Source organism: Stigmatopora argus, chromosome 14 (genome assembly GCF_051989625.1).
Source record: "Stigmatopora argus isolate UIUO_Sarg chromosome 14, RoL_Sarg_1.0, whole genome shotgun sequence".
NCBI classification, from domain to species: domain Eukaryota; kingdom Metazoa; phylum Chordata; class Actinopteri; order Syngnathiformes; family Syngnathidae; genus Stigmatopora; species Stigmatopora argus.
Window position 1 is genome coordinate 15,183,557 of NC_135400.1, and position 19,304 is coordinate 15,202,860.

General features: G+C 40.1%; 1 protein-coding gene and 1 long non-coding RNA gene across 11 annotated transcripts in view; one reads left to right on the plus strand and one right to left on the minus strand.

The window, feature by feature from the left end:
• The window catches only part of LOC144088103 (uncharacterized), an 18,922-nt gene extending 12,335 nt beyond the window's left edge, over nt 1–6,587 (plus strand). The window contains exons 6-9 of the long non-coding RNA XR_013304810.1: nt 4,500–4,601; nt 4,961–5,078; nt 5,434–5,551; nt 5,671–6,587. This is a non-coding gene — a long non-coding RNA (uncharacterized LOC144088103). The remainder of the gene's footprint in view (nt 1–4,499; nt 4,602–4,960; nt 5,079–5,433; nt 5,552–5,670) is intronic.
• On the minus strand, nt 5,543–17,567 carry LOC144088101 (uncharacterized). Of its 10 annotated transcripts, XM_077618336.1 has the most exons (18): nt 17,306–17,567; nt 16,135–16,643; nt 15,627–15,871; nt 14,336–15,563; nt 14,099–14,219; nt 13,862–14,034; nt 13,307–13,445; nt 13,000–13,189; nt 12,859–12,891; nt 12,696–12,712; nt 12,489–12,614; nt 11,982–12,413; nt 11,825–11,915; nt 8,283–8,402; nt 7,651–7,719; nt 7,387–7,489; nt 7,232–7,316; nt 5,543–7,153 (listed from the first exon to the last, which is right to left on the minus strand). In XM_077618336.1, exons 2-4 carry the CDS (start codon nt 16,516–16,518, stop codon nt 15,143–15,145), a joined length of 1,050 nt encoding a protein of 349 aa, XP_077474462.1. In that variant the 5' UTR covers nt 16,519–16,643; nt 17,306–17,567; the 3' UTR covers nt 5,543–7,153; nt 7,232–7,316; nt 7,387–7,489; nt 7,651–7,719; nt 8,283–8,402; nt 11,825–11,915; nt 11,982–12,413; nt 12,489–12,614; nt 12,696–12,712; nt 12,859–12,891; nt 13,000–13,189; nt 13,307–13,445; nt 13,862–14,034; nt 14,099–14,219; nt 14,336–15,142. The 10 variants fall into 10 exon arrangements, with proteins under 10 accessions (XP_077474462.1, XP_077474469.1, XP_077474468.1 ...); XM_077618343.1 differs by lacking the exons at nt 15,627–15,871; nt 16,135–16,643; nt 17,306–17,567 and having other exon boundaries at nt 13,862–13,982; nt 14,336–15,509; XM_077618342.1 differs by lacking the exons at nt 15,627–15,871; nt 16,135–16,643; nt 17,306–17,567 and having other exon boundaries at nt 11,982–12,369; nt 13,000–13,216; nt 13,862–13,982; nt 14,336–15,509.
• Between the last annotated feature and the right edge of the window lie 1,737 nt (nt 17,568–19,304).

A 19,304-nucleotide genomic window follows, 5' to 3' on the forward strand; every position in this document is an offset into this window, starting at 1 on the left:
ATTGTCGTCGTCTCCATTCGCTTCCTCTCCTTTGTTAGCCGCCAACAAAGGCACGTGAAATACAAACTAGACAGCAGCCAGGAAGAGGTGCTTAAGGAACTAAGTCAAAAGATAATACTAAATGCCAGCTAGAGCATAATGTGCGTTAGGGATGTCCCCATTCGATCACGTCGTTTTTAGAAGATTGGAGTTAGAATAAAAAGGATGGATTTATTTTTTAATTTTACCGTCCCAAAGAAAGTAATGATTTGACTTTGTTTTGCAGAGAAAATGCGTATGTTGCCTTATTAGCATTAGCAGCCAATCCGTTCGAATAGTACTTCTGAAAATTAAAACCGGCATTTTTATCTGCACTATTGAGGCTTGTTTTGGTTTCCATCCCAATGTTAACTTTGGCAGCTAGCCCGCATGCTAACCCTCTAACGCCGGTATATTTTACTACAGTTTATCCGCCCCCCAAAAAAACAATAACAATCATTTGTCCTTAGCTCAAAACAGTGAATTATTTGATCAAAACAAAAAAATACTACTCTATTTCAGTGTTTGCATCGTAGCAATTTCCTAACAACATTTATTAACCATTTTCCGATAAAACGATTGAATTTCTTGAAAAAAGACCAGCAAAAACAGTGATTCAACTAGTAATTAAACTAAACAAAAGAGATGCAGTACGCAAAAAAAAAAACAAATTTTCTTGCTGAAATACCCCAAAGTGTAACCGTTAGCTCGGCAATTGTCACCCCGAAGCCCAACCTCCCACGCAAAAACAACGGCGAGCCGCCTCCAAATCAAAGCGCACGGAAAGCTCTCCACCGATGAAATGCGATACACGGTACGCGGCGATGGATTACGCCCAGGTTCCCATGATCCCCCCCTCCTCCCTCGGTCGTCATTATCACCCAACAGGAGGGAACCCACAATAGGTCGGCTAGATGAGATAACGTGGCGAGCGGCCCCAGCAGCAGGCGAGCGACTCCACGGGCCCGATTAGATATCCGGGTCCCAGGGTGTTGCGTTGCCTCGGGGCCCTCGGGGGGGCCCTCGGCCGGCCCCGCCATCTGCCGGCCCCCAAACTGTTGCCGCGGGGCGTTTCCTCGACTTTTCTCCCGTTACCTTTGAAAGTGTCGCACTTTGTCAGGAGCGGCGAAAAGAAAAGAAAAAAACCACCGAAGAAGTGCCACCGCTGTGAATTTTTTTTGCAAGTGATGGAATCTTTGGTGCAATAAATGAGGTGGGGTCAGACCTCAAGAGGAATGGCCAGGGTTAAAGGTCGGGCCACGCTTTGAGGCGGGATAGAGTTGCGGTTAATGTTTGGGTTAGCGTAAGTTACACCGATAGATGGAAGTGAAATGGATAAATTACAATGCACGCAAAACTGTTGACTTTTGTGCTAAAATACTGACAGCCGTCGCAAAAAAAAAATCTAAGAACTATTAAGGTTAACTAACTACCAAGTACGATTTAAAAATCAACCATTTGCAATGTTTTTGACATTAAACGACTAAAAAGTACAAATGTATGACTAGTCCGAGGATGATGATGATGTGATTGCGCTCCCGTTCTAAATCGCTATGGAAGTCAAGCGTGCTGACTACCGAGCTAATAGCTTGACTTTTGTTTTTTTATGTGTATTTCGTGATCGTATCATCATTCGCTGCCAGGTTTCCTAGTCCAATTTAGATGGGACGTCCGCTCGCTGCCATCAAAATGGACAGGTTAGACTACATCGAGAATTTGAAAGATGCTACGTTTAATACACGGCTTATCAGACTTAAGAATTTGAAATACTCATGGCAGCCAATCACATTTGCGCGCCAGAGTGCTTTGATGATTCCGAAAAATGATCTTATTGAGCCATGAAGACATCTGGGGAAGCACTTTAAATCAGTTATGTTAGCGATAAGCATGACCGCCACCTTTAACGCATCCATCGTGACGCGCTCTTTTAGTGAAGCTCACGCGTGTGCCATTGTGCCACTCGACCTTTTGGAGTCAATGACTATTCCAGATGGGGGACTTTCGACCTCAGGGTGGCGCCGTACTTAATGGGATGACAAAACCTTTATTCTGTGTATCTTCGTACAAAGAATCTTGTTTCATAAATGAAAAAGAAACAACTTCATTTTCTGTCTAATATGTAGAAAAACATCAAGAAATAAATGGCAGGGCTGGCGGTGGCAGCCATTTTATAATACACTGTAATATACTCAAATCTAATGTACTATATATATATAATTTACTGCCCTGTACTATACTATACTATATTATGCTCTACTGTATCTTTTTTTTTTTTACTATATCCTTTTGGATCATTCGTATCTCTTTGTATCAATGTATAGTCCTGTCTTTTGTTTTTTTGGGGTGTGTTTTTCTTTCAAATTGGTTCAAATGAGTGCATGTTTACGCTACGGTTAGTGAATTTAACCATGAAGGATAATAACAGTGATCCCGCCCCACCTTAAAATAAAAAAATCCACAACTTTCACCCAGTGAAAGCGCCACGGTTTTGGGTAAATTGGGACAGCCTTTTGCCTTCAGCTTTTACAGATGAATGACAAATGAAAAGGCAATCACAAGATGATCACAAGATCTTCGAGCGAGCGAGCGAGCGAGCGGCGTGCTAACGTCAACACAATTGTTGCCTTTATGTGAAAGTCGCCAGCTTTCTATCATGGCCGCCCGCCATCTGTTGGGAGTGACCTGACGGCAGGGATGACGAAAAGGGGGCGCGACCCCTTCTCGCCACTTCGATGACCCTGACCTCTGACCCCCTGAAGGCTAGCGTTATGACAGCACGACCTTTGTATTGGCTGCGTGCCGCGTGACTCTGATTGACTGACAGGTTAGCGATCTGTTTAAGTGTCGCTCGTTTAAGTGAGCGGCGGCGGCGATGGGTGTCCAATTCAGTTTCTACGACTGACTGGCAGTGATCCTTTGTTGCTCACTATGGCCATGTCAGCATTGCTCAGAAAATAGAAAAGAAAACTGGATTACCGTAATGATTTCATCTCGTGTGTCAAAGTGGCGGCCCGGGGGCCAAATCTGGCCCGCCACATCATTTTGTGTGGCCCGGGAAAGTAAATCATGAGTGCCGACTTTCTGTTTTAGGATCAAATTAAAATGAAGAGTATAGATGTATATTAAATTTCCTGATTTTCCCCCTTTTAAATCAATCATTGTAATTTTTTAATCCATTTTTTCTGTGTTTTTAGTTCAAAAATCATTTTGTAAAATCTAAAAATATATAAAAAATGCTAAAATAAACATTGTTTGAGATCTATAAAAACTGAATATTCAGGGATTTTAATCCAGTTCTTTTAATCCATTTATTAAAAAATATATATATATATTATATCTAAAATGGTCCGGCCCACATGAAATGGAGTTGACGTTAACGCGGCCCGCGAACCAACCCGAGTCTGACACCCCTGGATTACATTAAAAACAAAATGGAGGCCAATTTTTACGATTTTAAAAATATATATCTCATGAACAGAGTACTCATGCTTTAGCAAAGTGAGAAAAAAACATATTTTGTTTAGAATTGTATTGCATATTTTTTATATTTTTGTTTTTTGCCATGTACTAGTAGATTTTCATTTAAAAAAAAAAAATACTTTTTTCTTATCTATGTAGAATAACCAGTAGTTAGGATGCCATAATTTTTCTAAATTATCTCGATTTAAAAAAAAAACATTTCCATACTTGATATTTATCCATATTTATAACAATGTATTGTTCCCCCCCCCCCCCCCTCTTTTAACACTAACCGTGAAAAGAATAACCAGTTGGATCTGAAATGGCTTTTAATAGAATTTAATGGATCCATTTCCCGTGATGTTTCCATCACATTCAACAAATACAACGTTAGAGAAACAAACGCTACAAACGTTTCTGTGAAAAACGTTAACGAAAACATGTCGATAAGCTGCAGCTATGCAAACAAACACAGCTTAAACAATGGTGGCCTGCATTTATTAAGACATTTTCAGGGGGGGGGGGGCACAATCAGACCTTTACCCCCAAGCAAACACTCAGTGGGAGGACATGTTCATGCGGCCTGCTGGCTAGTCTGTTTTTCAGAGACAGCCCCGACCCCCCCCCAGCGCCAGGAAAACCCCCGAGTGCAAGTGTCTGGAGCCAAAACATTACGCTTAAGACAATATTTTCATGGAAGGAGAGGAAGTGGCCGTTTAAAATGTTCACATAGCCTTTTTCTTCTATTATGTATTCCCTAAACTCACCTGTTTGCTGTTTTGTGCTGTGGTGAAGCGATAAGGGCGCCATCTTGTGGAATGTTGATGCTGTTTAAAAATGTCTCCCCATAGGTCTTATATTTATTTGTATGTAATACAGCGAATTAAATTGTTGAAATCTCAAAATCCACATATCTTTACTGTTGCACTTTATCTTTTTATATATTTTTCCTCATTTTTTACACCTAATGTAAATTTAAACAGTAAAAATTGACATTTGTCCAATATTTTCTGCCCTTGTAGGACCAGTGGCGGAACAAATGTGACCAGGACCCGGCTGTGATGACCGTCAACGGGCCCCCTGCAGGCGGAGGTGGTTTTCGTTACGAGTGAGCACCTGAAGACGTAAGTTTTTTCCCCCTAAAAAAACGACATAGTATAGTAAGGCTTTTTTCTTAAAAAATGACATAGTATAGTAAGTCTTTTTTCTTAAAAAACGACATAGTATAGTAAGGCATTTTTTTTCTTAAAAAACGACATAGTATACAAAGGGTTTTTTCCCTAAAAAACGACATAGTATAGTAAGGCTTTTTTTCCTAAAAAAAATGACATAGTATAGTAAGGCTTTTTTTCTTAAAAAACGACATAGTATAGTAAGGCTTTTTTCCCAAAAAAAAAACGACATAGTATAGTAAGGCGTTTAAAAAAAATGACCATGTATAGTAAGCCTCATCTCATTTTCTGAACTGCTTTATCCTCATTAGGGTAGCGGGGGATGCTGGAGCCAATCCAATTTGTCTCCAGGCCAGCGGCGGGGGACATCCTGAATCGGTGGCCAGACGATCTTAGGGTACAAGGAGACGGACAACCACGCACTGCATAGTAAGTCTTTTTTCCTTAAAAACGACATGGTATAGTAAGGCTTTTTTCCTAAAAAACGACATAGTATAGTAAGGTTTTTTTTCTTAAAAAACGACATAGTATACAAAGGGTTTTTTCCCTAAAAAACGACATAGTATAGTAAGGCTTTTTTTTCCTTAAAAAACGACATAGTATACAAAGGGTTTTTTCCCTAAAAAACGACATAGTATAGTAAGGCTTTTTCCCTAAAAAAACGACATAGTATAGTAAGGCTTTTTTTCCTAAAAAAAACGACATAGTATAGTAAGGCTTTAAAAAAAAATGACCATGTATAGTAAGCCTTATCTCATTTTCTGAACTGCTTTATCCTCATTAGGGTAGCGGGGGATGCTGGAGCCAATCCCATTTGTCTCCAGGCCAGAGGCAGGGGACATCCTGAATCGGTGGCCAGACGATCTTAGGGTACAAGGAGACGGACAACCACGCACTGTATAGTAAGTCTTTATTCCTTAAAAACAACATGGTATAGTAAGGCTTTTTTTCCCTAAAAAACGACATAGTATACAAAGGGTTTTTTCCCTGTTGAGAAATAATTGTCTTTGTGTCATGACAGATGCATTGGACAACGTGGAAGAGGAGAACGGGTGCAGCCGACCGATCGACAAGTCAAGTCCTGCTTGCCTCACCCCGTGACAGCCGTGGGTTTGAGGTGTGTCCCCGTCATTCGGCATACGTGGATGTGGACGAGGGCGACTGGCAGAACAACGCCACCATGCGGTTCTTCGACAGCCGGCGGTTGTGGTGGGAATGGCAACCAATAAAAGTTTGGGTGGCTTTTTTGAAATTCTAGCTAATAGCCAGTGTCTTCTGTTTTTAAAGGCCAGTTCTTTTAACTAATTTTGATGTAATGTTTAAATGGAAAATTTAATTTAGAAATTTTTTTTTAGTAAAAGGAAATGAGTCTTTTGTCGCAGGTGGGGAGCGAACCAGCTTCCATTCGACGGTAGGCATGTGCTCTACTGTGTGTGCTAAAGGTGCCTCCCACCATCCCACTAAACTTCAACTGGCTGAGTACACACCCACTAAACTTCGACCGGCCAAGTATTTTCGGTAAGAGGGAACTCGACTCATTTGACTAAGTGTGCAAGCCACCTCCCTCACTCAGCATGGTCGTAATTTGGCTAAGTGTTTTGATTTTTTAGGCTAAGTATTTTAACAAATCTGGATGTAATGATTAAATGTAAAATTTATTTTTTAGGTTTTTTAGTAAAAGGTAATTTATCTTATGTCGCAGGTGTCTCTCCCGCCGAAGGCGGGAGAGGCACCAAGAGTACGTCTGCGGGACGCGAACCAGCTTCCACTCGGTGGTAGGCGCATACTCTACTGTGTGCGCCAAGGGGCCCACCCACACACCCACTAAAGTTCGACCGGCCAAGTCTTTTCGGTAAGAGGGTGCTGGAGTGATTTTGGCTAAGTGTGTAAGCCGCCTCCGTACTCAGCAGGGTCCTGTACAATAAAAGTTTTCTTGTCTATTGTTTTTTAAGCCAATTCTTTTAACTAATTTTGATGTAATGTTTAAATGTAAAATTTAATTTTTAAAGTTTATTTTAGTAAAAGGTAATTTGTCTTATGTCGCAGGTGTCTCTCCCCGCCGAAGGCGGGGAGAGGCACCAAGAGTACGTCTGCGGGAGGCGAACCAGCATCCATTCGGCGGTAGGCGCATACTCTACTGTGTGCGCCAAGGGGCCCACCCACACACCCACTAAACTTCGACCGGCTAAGTCTTTGCGCTGAGGGGGCGCTTGACTCATTTAACTAAGTGTATAAGCCATCTCCTTAAAATGTACAGTCCTGCCCACTCAGTTTTTATTTGACTGGAAAAGTGACAAGTTGGAGGAGGCGGGGAATCCAACCCATTACCTTTTGTATGGTAAGTTGGTGCTCTGCTATTGATGCCAAGTATCCGTTTGAGCTGAAGAGTGAAAACTTGAAGGATGTGGGATTCAATCCATGCAAGTAGGCATTATACCTCATTTTTGGGTCAAAATGAAGAAATCCTGCGTCTTTTTTGGGCAGCTTTAAGGTCCAGTTAAGTCCTGCAAGACAAAAGTCACAAAATGGTTAAGAATGTGTGACTATACTCAAATCTTATTTAGTGGGCCAAAAGGTCTTACACTCTTGACAATTCTGGCATTTTAAAAGAAAGTTGGAATTCTTCCCGCATCAGCCCCTTGGTGAAATCAACATCCGCAAGTGAGTCTAAGAAAAACAAAAGAAAAGAAAAGAAATATTTTCTGCACAGCAACATAAATGTCTCTTTTAAACTTACTTTTTTTGTCTTCAGGTGTCCTCACTCTCGCTTTCCTTTGGGAAAATTTTCGTTGGAAGACTGTCCATCCCACAAGTCATCCATTTTTGCCGTTGTCACTCATCTGAAAAAATAAAAGTTGACAGCAAAGTATCTCTTGTTCTATTATGTGACCTTGACTTTGATTTATTAAAAAAAAATGTTTCATTCGAAAAACTATTTTGTAAGGGGATGTGGCTATGCACACGCACTAGGATCGCTGCAACAAGGCAAGACATCACATACCGAGTCAATACAAAGGCGACCGGTCGGGGCAGCGCTTCATCCACAAGCTGGTCCCAAAACTACTCCATCCTGTCAGAAAGATCATTTTTTAAAGAAAAAAGCCTTACTATACCATGTCTTTTTTTAAAAGAAAAAGCCTTACTATACTATGTCGTTTTTTAAGAAAAAAAGCCCTACTATAGTATATCGTTTTTAAAAAAAAGCCTTACTATACTATGTCGTTTTTTAAGAAAAAAAGCCTTACTATACTATGTCGTTTTTTAGGAAAAAAAGCCTTACTATACTATGTCGTTTTTTTTAAGAAAAAAAGCCCTACTATACTATGTCGTTTTTTAGGGGGAAAAGCCTTACTATATTATGTCGTTTAAGAAAAAAAAGCTCACTATATGATGACAAGTAGGCTTTTTGTGTTGTGATAATGACGACAGGGCCTATGTCCGATTATTATTATTATTATTATTATGTCGTTTTTTAAGAAAAAAAGCCTTACTATACTATGTCGTTTTTTAAAGAAAAAAAGCCTTACGATACTATGTTGTTTTTTAAAGAAAAAAAGCCTTACGATACTATGTTGTTTTTTAAAGAAAAAAAGCCTTACTATACTATGTTGTTTTTAAGGAAAAAAGACTTACTATACAGTGTGCGTGGTTGTCCATCTCCTTGTACCCTAAGATCGTCTGGCCACCGATTCAGGATGTCCGCCGCCTCTGGCCTGGAGACAGCTTGGATTGGCTCCAGCATCCCCCGCTAGCCTAATGAGGATGAAGCGGTTCAGAAAATGAGATGGAGGCTTACTATACATGGTCATTTAAAAAAAAAAAGCCTTACTATACATGGTCATTTTTTTAAAGAAAAAGCCTTACTATACTATGTCGTTTAAAGAAAAAAAGCCTTCCTATACTATGTCGTTTTTTAATTTAAAAAAAAAAAGCCTTCCTATACTATGTCGTTTTTTAATTTAAAAAAAAAAAGCCTTACTATACTATGTCGTTTTTTAGGGGAAAAAAAGCCTTACTATACTATGTCGTTTTTTAGGAAAAATAGCCTTACTATACTATGTCGTTTTTTAATTTAAAAAAAAAAAGCCTTACTATACTATGTCGTTTTTTAGGAAAAATAGCCTTACTATACTGTGTCGTTTTTTAAGAAAAAAAGCCTTACTATACTATGTCGTTTTTTAGGAAAAAAAGCCTTAATATACTATGTCGTTTTTAGGAAAAACAGCCTTACTATACTATGTCGTTTTTTAGGAGGAAAAAGCCTTACTATACTATGTCGTTTTTTAAGAAAAAAAACCTTACTATATTATGTTGTTTTTTAGGGAAAAAGCCTTACTATACTATGTCGTTTTTTTTTAGGAAAAAAAGCCTTACTATACTATGTCGTTTTTAAGGAAAAAAAGCCTTACTATACTATGTCGTTTTTTAAGAAAAAAAGCCTTACTATACTAAGTCATTTTTTTAGGAAAAAAAGCCTACTATCCTATGTTGTTTTTTTGAGGGAAAAATAGCCTTACTATACTATGTCGTTTTGTAAGAAAAAAAGCCTTACTATACTATGTCGTTTTTAGGAAAAACAGCCTTACTATACTATGTCGTTTTTTAGGAGGAAAAAGCCTTACTATACTATGTCGTTTTTTAAGAAAAAAAAACTTACTATATTATGTTGTTTTTTAGGGAAAAAGCCTTACTATACTATGTCGTTTTTTTTAGGAAAAAAAGCCTTACTATACTATGTCGTTTTTAAGGAAAAAAAAGCCTTACTATACTATGTCGTTTTTTAGGAAAAAAGCCTTACTATACTATGTCGTTTTTTAAGAAAAAAAGCCTTACTATACTATGTCGTTTTTAGGAAAAACAGCCTTACTATACTATGTCGTTTTTTAGGAGGAAAAAGCCTTACTATACTATGTCGTTTTTTAAGAAAAAAAAAACTTACTATATTATGTTGTTTTTTAGGGAAAAAGCCTTACTATACTATGTCGTTTTTTTAGGAAAAAAAGCCTTACTATACTATGTCGTTTTTAAGGAAAAAAAAGCCTTACTATACTATGTCGTTTTTTAGGAAAAAAGCCTTACTATACTATGTCGTTTTTTAAGAAAAAAAGCCTTACTATACTATGTCGTTTTTAGGAAAAACAGCCTTACTATACTATGTCGTTTTTTAGGAGGAAAAAGCCTTACTATACTATGTCGTTTTTTAAGAAAAAAAAACTTACTATATTATGTTGTTTTTTAGGGAAAAAGCCTTACTATACTATGTCGTTTTTTTTAGGAAAAAAAGCCTTACTATACTATGTCGTTTTTAAGGAAAAAAAGCCTTACTATACTATGTCGTTTTTTAGGAAAAAAGCCTTACTATACTATGTCGTTTTTTAAGAAAAACAGCCTTACTATACTATGTCGTTTTTAGGAAAAACAGCCTTACTATACTATGTCGTTTTTTAGGAGGAAAAAGCCTTACTATACTATGTCGTTTTTTAGGAGGAAAAAGCCTTACTATACTATGTCGTTTTTTAAGAAAAAAAACCTTACTATATTATGTTGTTTTTTAGGGAAAAAGCCTTGCTATACTATGTCGTTTTTTTTAGGAAAAAAAGCCTTACTATACTATGTCGTTTTTAAGGAAAAAAAGCCTTACTATACTATGTCGTTTTTTAAGAAAAAAAGCCTTACTATACTATGTCATTTTTTTAGGAATAAAAGCCTACTATCCTATGTTGTTTTTTGGGGGAAAAATAGCCTTACTATACTATGTCGTTTTTTAGGAAAAAAAGCCTTAGTATACTATGTCGTTTTTTAAGAAAAAAGCCTTACTATATTATGTTGTTTTTTAGGGAAAAAGCCTTACTATACTATGTCGTTTTTTAATTTTAAAAAAGCCTTACTATCTGTCGTTTTTTTTAAAGCCTTACTATACTATGTCGTTTTTTAATTTAAAAAAAGCCTAACTATTCTGTCATTTTTTAAAGAAAAAAAGCCTTACTAAACTGTCGTTTTTTAAGTAAATAAGCCTTACTATAGAATGTTGTTTTTTAAGAAAAAAAGCCTTACTATACTATGTCGTTTTAAAAAAAAAGCCTTACTATACTATGTCGTTTTTTAAGAAAAAAAGCCTTACTATACTATGTCGTTTTTTAAGAAAAAAAAGCCTAACTATACTATGTCGTTTTTAGGAAAAAAAGCCTTACTATACTGTCGTTTTTTAAGGAAAAAAAGCCTTACTATACTATGTCGTTTTTTTAATTAAAAAAGCCTTATTATACTATGTCGTTTTTTTAAGAAAAAAAGCCTTACTATACTTTGTCGTTTTTTTAAGAAAAAATAGCCTATGTTGTTTTTTAAGAAAAAGCTTGACTATACTGTCGTTTTTTTAATAAAAACGCCTTACTATACTATGTTGTTTTTTAAGAAAAAAAGCCTTACTATACTAAGTCGTTTTTAAAAGAAAAAAGCCTTACTATACTATGTCGTTTTTTGATTAAAAAAAGCCTTACTATCTGTCATTTTTTAATTTAAAAAGCCTTAGTATCTGTCGTTTTTTAATTTAAAAAAGCCTTACTATCTGTTGTTTTTTAATTTAAAAAAAAAGCCTTACTATCTGTCTTTTTTTAAAGCCTTACTAAAATATGTCGTTTTTTAATTTAAAAAAAAAAGCCTTACTATACTGTCGTTTTTTTAAGAAAAAAAGCCTTACTATACTATGTCGTTTTTAGGGGGAAAACGCCTTACTATGCTATGTCCTTTTTTAGGAAAAAAAGCCTTACTATACTATGTCGTTTTTTAAGAAAAAAGCCTTACCATAGTTTGTCTTTTTTTAAAGAAAAAAAGCCTTACTATACTATGTCGTTTTTTTTTTTAAAGCCTTACTATATTATGTTATTTTTTAGGAAAAAAAAGCCTTACTATATATACTATATATTTTTTTAAGAATAAAGCTTTACTATACATGGTCATTTTTAAGGCTTTTTTGTAAGGCTTTAAAACAAAAACAATGTATAAGGCTTTAAAAAAAAAAAAAAAAAACGACCATCTATTGTAAGCCTTCTTTCCAAAAAAATGACTATGTATACATTGTCATTTTTTAGAGAAAAAAAAAGCCTAACGATTCATGGACAGAGAAAAGCCTTTTTTCCCCCGACCAAAAGCCGGCCAAATCTCTTGTGGCTACCCACCGTAACAGATGACGCAGTTCTTCACCTTCCTCAATTCAGCGGCCACGTCCCCCCACAGAACGGTGAAGAGCGACTTCCCGCTCTCGTCCAGCTGAAAGCAAAGACCCGATTAAGCGGAAGGACGACCAAATTCCATCCCTGGGGGGGCGGGGCTTGCCTGCATGGCGCGACCGATGCGCACAGAACTCCATGACAGCCGCCAGCACGTCTTCCCCGTCTTGTGAATTTGAATTATTTTCTATCATATTTTTTCCAACAACCCTATCTTTTTTTTAACGTGAGTGATGCGATCAATTCCCTCAAAATCAAGAGGAAGTGGCGCAAAAATATCCCCAAAGCAACAGAAAATGAGGGATTGCTAACTGTTCAGACATGGGCTTGATCATCATCATCGAATCATCAAAAGCCTAATTGTCATCATACACAGCAGCGTATGACGAAATTGGTCGTCTCGAGATGTCCTCGGGGACATGCGGCAGGTTCGTTGGCAATCTGCTCTGATGGATTTATGGCATCTCCTCCCGAGAGCAACCAAATCCTGGCGACTGTAGAAAAGGTTTGCCTGGCAGATTAGCAACCAACGACAAGACTGAGGAAACAAAACACCAAACTGGAGAGCAAGAGCCAGCTGCATCCACCCGCGCCGCCATCTTGGATCACTTACCTCCATCCAACCAAAACGTTTGAAGAATTGAGCCAATTCAGAGTGTCTGTCGTAAGATGGCCGCCAGTCACTAACACCAACGACAGGGGCTCAAGACTCCTAGTTTACACGTACCCGTGAAGCACGCTGAAAGAGAGCAAACACGGGTGGAATGGGCTCGGCTTGCGATAGGACGACGGCACGGGCCGGCGGGCGTGGCCGACTCACCGCAGTTGTCTCTGTCCCTGTCGTCCATCAGTCCGTGCCCTCCGTCCACGCCCAAAAGTCCGCGGGGGGGGGGGGGGGGGGGGGGGGGAACAGTTATAGCCTTTGGAAATTTCCAATAATTTAAGGAATTTTTTTTGCAAAGTGTGCTGAATTTTGCACTCACCTTGATCCCTCTGTCTGTCCCTGCCGTCCGTCCCTGCCGTCCGTCCATACCCAAAAGTCCGCAGAGGAGAAAAAAAGTTCAAGTCTTTGAACATTTTCCAACATTTTTTTTTTGGCAAAGTGTGTTGAATTTTGCACTCACCTTGATCCCTCCGTCTGTCCCTGCCGTCCGTCCCTGCCGTCCGTCCCTGGCGTCCGTCCCTGCCGTCCGTCCGTCCCTGCCGTCCGTCCTTGCCGTCCGTCCGTCCCTGCCGTCCGTCCTTGCCGTCCGTCCGTCCCTGCCGTCCGTCCTTGCCGTCCGTCCGTCCCTGCCGTCCGTCCTTGCCGTCCATCTTTGCCGTCCGTTCATGCCCAAAAGTCCACGGGGGAAAAAAAGGTCCAAGTCTTTGAAATTTTTCCAATAAATTAATTACATTTTTTTAGCAAGGTGTGCTGAATTTTGCACTCACCTTGATCCCTCTGTCCGTCCGTGCCGTCCGTCCGTGCCGTCCGTCCGTGCCGTCCGTCCGTGCCGTCCGTCCGTGCCGTCCGTCCGTGCCGTCCGTCCCTGCCGTCCGTCCGTCCCTGCCGTCCGTCCTTGCCGTCCATCTTTGCCGTCCGTTCATGCCCAAAAGTCCACGGGGGAAAAAAAGGTTCAAGTCTTTGAAATTTTTCCAATAAATTAATTACATTTTTTAGCAAGGTGTGCTGAATTTTGCACTCATCTTGATCCCTCTGTCCGTCTGTGCCGTCCGTCCGTCCCTGCCGTCCGTCCGTCCCTGCCGTCCGTCCGTCCCTGCCGTCCGTCCGTCCCTGCCGTCCGTCCGTCCCTGCCGTCCGTCCGTCCCTGCCGTCCGTCCGTCCCTGCCGTCCGTCCGTCCCTGCCGTCCGTCCGTCCCTGCCGTCCATCTTTGCCGTCCGTTCATGCCCAAAAGTCCACGGGGGAAAAAAAGGTTCAAGTCTTTGAAATTTTTCCAATAAATTAATTACATTTTTTAGCAAGGTGTGCTGAATTTTGCACTCACCTTGATCCCTCTGTCCGTCCGTGCCGTCCGTCCGTGCCGTCCGTCCGTCCGTGCCGTCCGTCCCTGCCGTCCGTCCGTCCCTGCCGTCCGTCCGTCCCTGCCGTCCGTCCTTGCCGTCCATCTTTGCCGTCCGTTCATGCCCAAAAGTCCACGGGGGAAAAAAAGGTTCAAGTCTTTGAAATTTTTCCAATAAATTAATTACATTTTTTAGCAAGGTGTGCTGAATTTTGCACTCACCTTGATCCCTCTGTCCGTCCGTGCCGTCCGTCCGTGCCGTCCGTCCGTCCGTGCCGTCCGTCCCTGCCGTCCGTCCGTCCCTGCCGTCCGTCCGTCCCTGCCGTCCGTCCTTGCCGTCCATCTTTGCCGTCCGTTCATGCCCAAAAGTCCACGGGGGAAAAAAAGGTTCAAGTCTTTGAAATTTTTCCAATAAATTAATTACATTTTTTAGCAAGGTGTGCTGAATTTTGCACTCACCTTGATCCCTCTGTCCGTCCGTGCCGTCCGTCCGTGCCGTCCGTCCGTCCGTGCCGTCCGTCCGTCCCTGCCGTCCGTCCCTGCCGTCCGTCCCCAAAACTCAGCAGGGGAGAAAAGTGTCCAAAACTCCACTAGGGAGAAAAGCGTCCAAACCTCCACTGGGGAGAAAAGTGTCCATAAATCCATGGGTAAAAAAAAAAGTGTCCAAAACTCCACTAGGGAGAAAAGTGTCCAAAAACCTGCGGGGAGAAAAGTGTCCAAAACTCCACTGGGGAGAAAAGTGTCCAAAAAGTGTTCAAAACTCCACTGGGGAGAAAAGTGTCCAAAACTCCACTGGGGAGAAAAGTGTCCAAAAAGTGTCCAAAACTCCACTGGGGAGAAAAGTGTCCAAAACTCCACTAGGGAGAAAAGTGTCCACAAATCAAAACTCAAAAGACCAAAATACTTACCTGCACCGGTAAAAAAGTGTCCAAAAGTCCACCGGTAAAAAAGTGTCCATAAATCCACGGGTAAAAAAGTGTCCAAAAGTCCACGGGTAAAAAAGTGTCCAAAAGTCCACGGGTAAAAAAGTGTCCAAAAGTCCACGGGTAAAAAAGTGTCCAAACGTCCATGGGTAAAAAAGTGTCCAAAACTCCACTGGGGAGAAAAGTGTCCAAAAAGTGTCCAAAACTCCACTGGGGAGAAAAGTGTCCAAAAAGTGTCCAAAACTCCACTGGGGAGAAAAGTGTCCAAAAAGTGTCCAAAACTCCACTGGGGAGAAAAGTGTCCAAAACTCCACTAGGGAGAAAAGTGTCCACAAATCAAAACTCAAAGACCAAAATACTTACCTGCACCGGTAAAAAAGTGTCCATAAATCCACGGGTAAAAAAGTGTCCAAAATTCCACTGAGGAGAAAAAGTGTCCAAAACTCCACTGGGGAGAAAAGTGTCCAAAAAGTGTCCAAAACTCCACTAGGGAGAAAAGTATCCACAAATCAAAACTCAAAAGACCAAAATACTTACCTGCACCGGTAAAAAAGTGTCCAAAAGTCCACCGGTAAAAAAGTGTCCATAAATCCACGGGTAAAAAAGTGTCCAAAAGTCCACGGGTAAAAAAGTGTCCAAAAGTCCACGGGTAAAAAAGTGTCCAAAAGTCCACGGGTAAAAAAGTGTCCAAACGTCCACGGGTAAAAAAAGTGTCCAAACGTCCACGGGTAAAAAAAGTGTCCAAACGTCCACGGGTAAAAAAAGTGTCCAAACGTCCACGGGTAAAAAAAGTGTCCAAACGTCCACGGGTAAAAGTGTCCAAAAAGTGTCCAAAACTCCACTGGGGAGAAAAGTGTCCAAAAAGTGTCCAAAACTCCACTGGGGAGAAAAGTGTCCAAAAAGTGTCCAAAACTCCACTGGGGAGAAAAGTGTCCAAAAAGTGTCCAAAACTCCACTGGGGAGAAAAGTGTCCAAAAAGTGTCCAAAACTCCACTGGGGAGAAAAGTGTCCAAAACTCCACTGGGGAGAAAAGTGTCCAAAAAGTGTCCAAAACTCCACTGGGGAGAAAAGTGTCCAAAAAGTGTCCAAAACTCCACTGGGGAGAAAAGTGTCCAAAAAGTGTCCAAAACTCCACTGGGGAGAAAAGTGTCCAAAACTCCACTAGGGAGAAAAGTGTCCAAAACTCCACTAGGGAGAAAAGTGTCCACAAATCAAAACTCAAAGACCAAAATACTTACCTGCACCGGTAAAAAAGTGTCCAAAAGTCCACCGGTAAAAAAGTGTCCATAAATCCACGGGTAAAAAAGTGTCCAAAACTCCACCGGGGAGAAAAAGTGTCCAAAACTCCACTGGGGAGAAAAAGTGTCCAAAACTCCACTGGGGAGAAAAAGTGTCCAAAACTCCACTGGGGAGAAAAAGTGTCCAAAACTCCACTGGGGAGAAAAAGTGTCCAAAACTCCACTGGGGAGAAAAAGTGTCCAAAACTCCACTGGGGAGAAAAAGTGTCCAAAACTCCACTGGGGAGAAAAAGTGTCCAAAACTCCACTGGGGAGAAAAAGTGTCCAAAACTCCACTGGGGAGAAAAAGTGTCCAAAACTCCACTGTGAAGAAGTATCCATAAATCTGCCGTCCATCCATGCCGTCCGTCCCTGCCGTCCGTCCATCCATGCCGTCCGTCCGTCCATGCCGTCCGTCCGTCCATGCTGTCCGTCCATCCATGCCGTCCAGGTTGAACTTCACTTTAGTGTCCCGGAGGTACTGAGCCAGGCCGGCGTGGTGCAGTCAGACCAGGTGGCCCCAGGCCTTTTAGAACTCAAGCCGCTGTCCAGGAAGATGTCCGTCAACTTAAAAAAGCCACACAGGGACAGAGTTTAGTCTGCTTTCTAAACAAACATTTATAGCCTTAATTCCATCGTGTACATACACTACAACAAGTGCATGCCATACAATGTGTGTCAATCAATCACATTTGCATTTAACATCATTAACCAAAACTTTGAGCCCATTCGCACCGACAAATAAGTGTATTTTTACAAACAAAATCATAGGAGTATGAACATTAGCTTAACTAACGCTCATTTAGCATCCACAATAAAGTACAGTTAGAAGCACTACGTGGACTCCCTGCTAGCGTAGCGATTAGCCATTCGCGGCTAGCGCTAGCCTCGTGCTAATCGCTCATTAGCATGATATTTCCACACAAAAAAAGACAGTTGGAATCCCGTAACAATAACCACCGCGTTAAGAACACCGCTCGGTTCTTATGAATACTTGCCCAATACATAATTTAGCAAAATAACATTAAAATTTAAGCTTGAGGTTTAACCTTAACCCATGCTTGCTTAGCGGAGCTCAACATGGCGATCTTCAGCTCAAACTAAAGGCACACTTGTTCACTATAACAAGTAAGTAACTCGTAAGACATCAAAATAAACGCACACTTGTTCATTATAACAAGCAACTAACTCGTAAGACATTAAAATAAATGTTATAATTATTGTTATACCTGACTGGCGTGCAATAGGTCTGAGATACAGTGTGCCTAGCCCCACCACCTGAAGTCATTTGAAGTTAATCAGCGTGTTTTCGTCTCTGTGCCCTGTGATTGGCTGGCAAGCCATAGTTGGCCGTGATAGGCTCCAGCATCCCTGCAACCCCTGCGAAGTAAAGCGGTGCGGAAAACTATTGAATCAATGAATGATTTATTTTGAAAAACGGAATTATATCGGCACCATAAGATGGACCAGAGCTATTTTGTATAGCTACCAAAGAGATGTGTATTCTCAAATCAATAAAACTGAATACAGTATAAACCATTATATATATATATATATATATATATATATATATATATATATATATATATAAATATATATATATATATATATATATATATGTGTGTGTGTCTGTGTGTGTGTAATGGTTTAATTTGAAACTGCTGTATTCAGTTTTATTGAACCCATTTATATTTATATATATATATATATATATATATATATATATATATATATATATACATATATATATATATACATATATATATATATACATATATATATATACATATATATATATATATATATATATATATATATATATATATATATACATATATACATATATACATATATATATATATATATATATATATATATATATACATATATATATGTATATATATATATATATATATATATATATATATATATATATATATATATATATATATATATATATATATATATATATATATTCTTGTCCTTAAAAGCCAAAAGTCAATATGTACTTGACTATTTGACTGTGGTTTCAAAGTAAACCATTACACGCGTATCTGTGTCTGTGCGCGTGTCTGTGTCTGTGCGCGCGTGTGTCTGTGCGCGCGTGTGTCTGTGCGCACGCGCGTCTGTGTGCGCGGGTCTGTGCGCGCGTGTGTGTGTGTATGTGTGTGTGTGTGTGATGGTTTACTTTGAAACCGCAGTCAAATAGTCAAATACATATTAACTTTTGGATTTTTAGGAAGAGAAAATGACTAGAGTCCAACCATTATGACTAATTTGTGGCATCCAGAAGCTAAAATCTGTCATCGCCGCTGGCTAAAACTGCCAGATGGATTTACAAACAGTGGAAACTCCCAGAAAACAAGCACACTGTATAGTAAGGCTTTTTTTCCCTTGAAACATTTTTAAAGTTGTTTAACAATCGCCGCCAGTGTCTCCGTCAAGGTAAAAAAAATAATTTCTGCGTCATCATACATTTTTCCCTGACCATTTATTTAACCGTATGTCCGCAATATGTATGGATTGGAGATCTGTCACGTAAAGTTAAATTGAAAAAGGTCCTTGGCGGAGGCGATTGTTGTTGTTTTTTTTGTAAGAGGTCACTCTAAAAGTATTCATCCTGAAATGTTCCATGATATTTTTCTTCCCGGCTGGGTTTAAGTCGGGGGATAATCGTTTAGCGTTTACATAGTGCTTTTTCATTTGCCATTTTTTGGGACGGATCGTAACGATCACCTCCTCGCCGTCACCAATTAGCTGGGGGGTGGGCAAAGGGTTTGTAGAAGCAACGGGGGTTGGGCAAGAGAAGCACCTGACGGCAATCCACTGATTGCACTTGTAGGACACTAGTATTGTGGAAAGCTTTGCTCTTTATGAAAACCTACATTTAGTGGAATAGTTTGAAATGAAAGCTTATTTTGATGGGATGCTATGCCTTTACATCAAATCAAAAGCCTTTAGTGTCATCATACACCGCTGCATATAATGAAATGGGTAAAATATCATTCAACAAAAGTGCTCTTAAATGAGTCAAAATGGTCAAAAGTCTGCATTTTGATGGCCAACGTTTACAATAGGTCCAGAAAAAGACTTGGACTGGCTTGGAGAGTCTGCAACAGGGGTCCTCGAGGGCCGCTGTGGGTTGGGCCAGCATTTTTTTTTCGAAACATCCAGCACAGACTCGGACGGACTCAGTTGAAGCAACGGGGGTTGGGCTGCAAGAAGCAC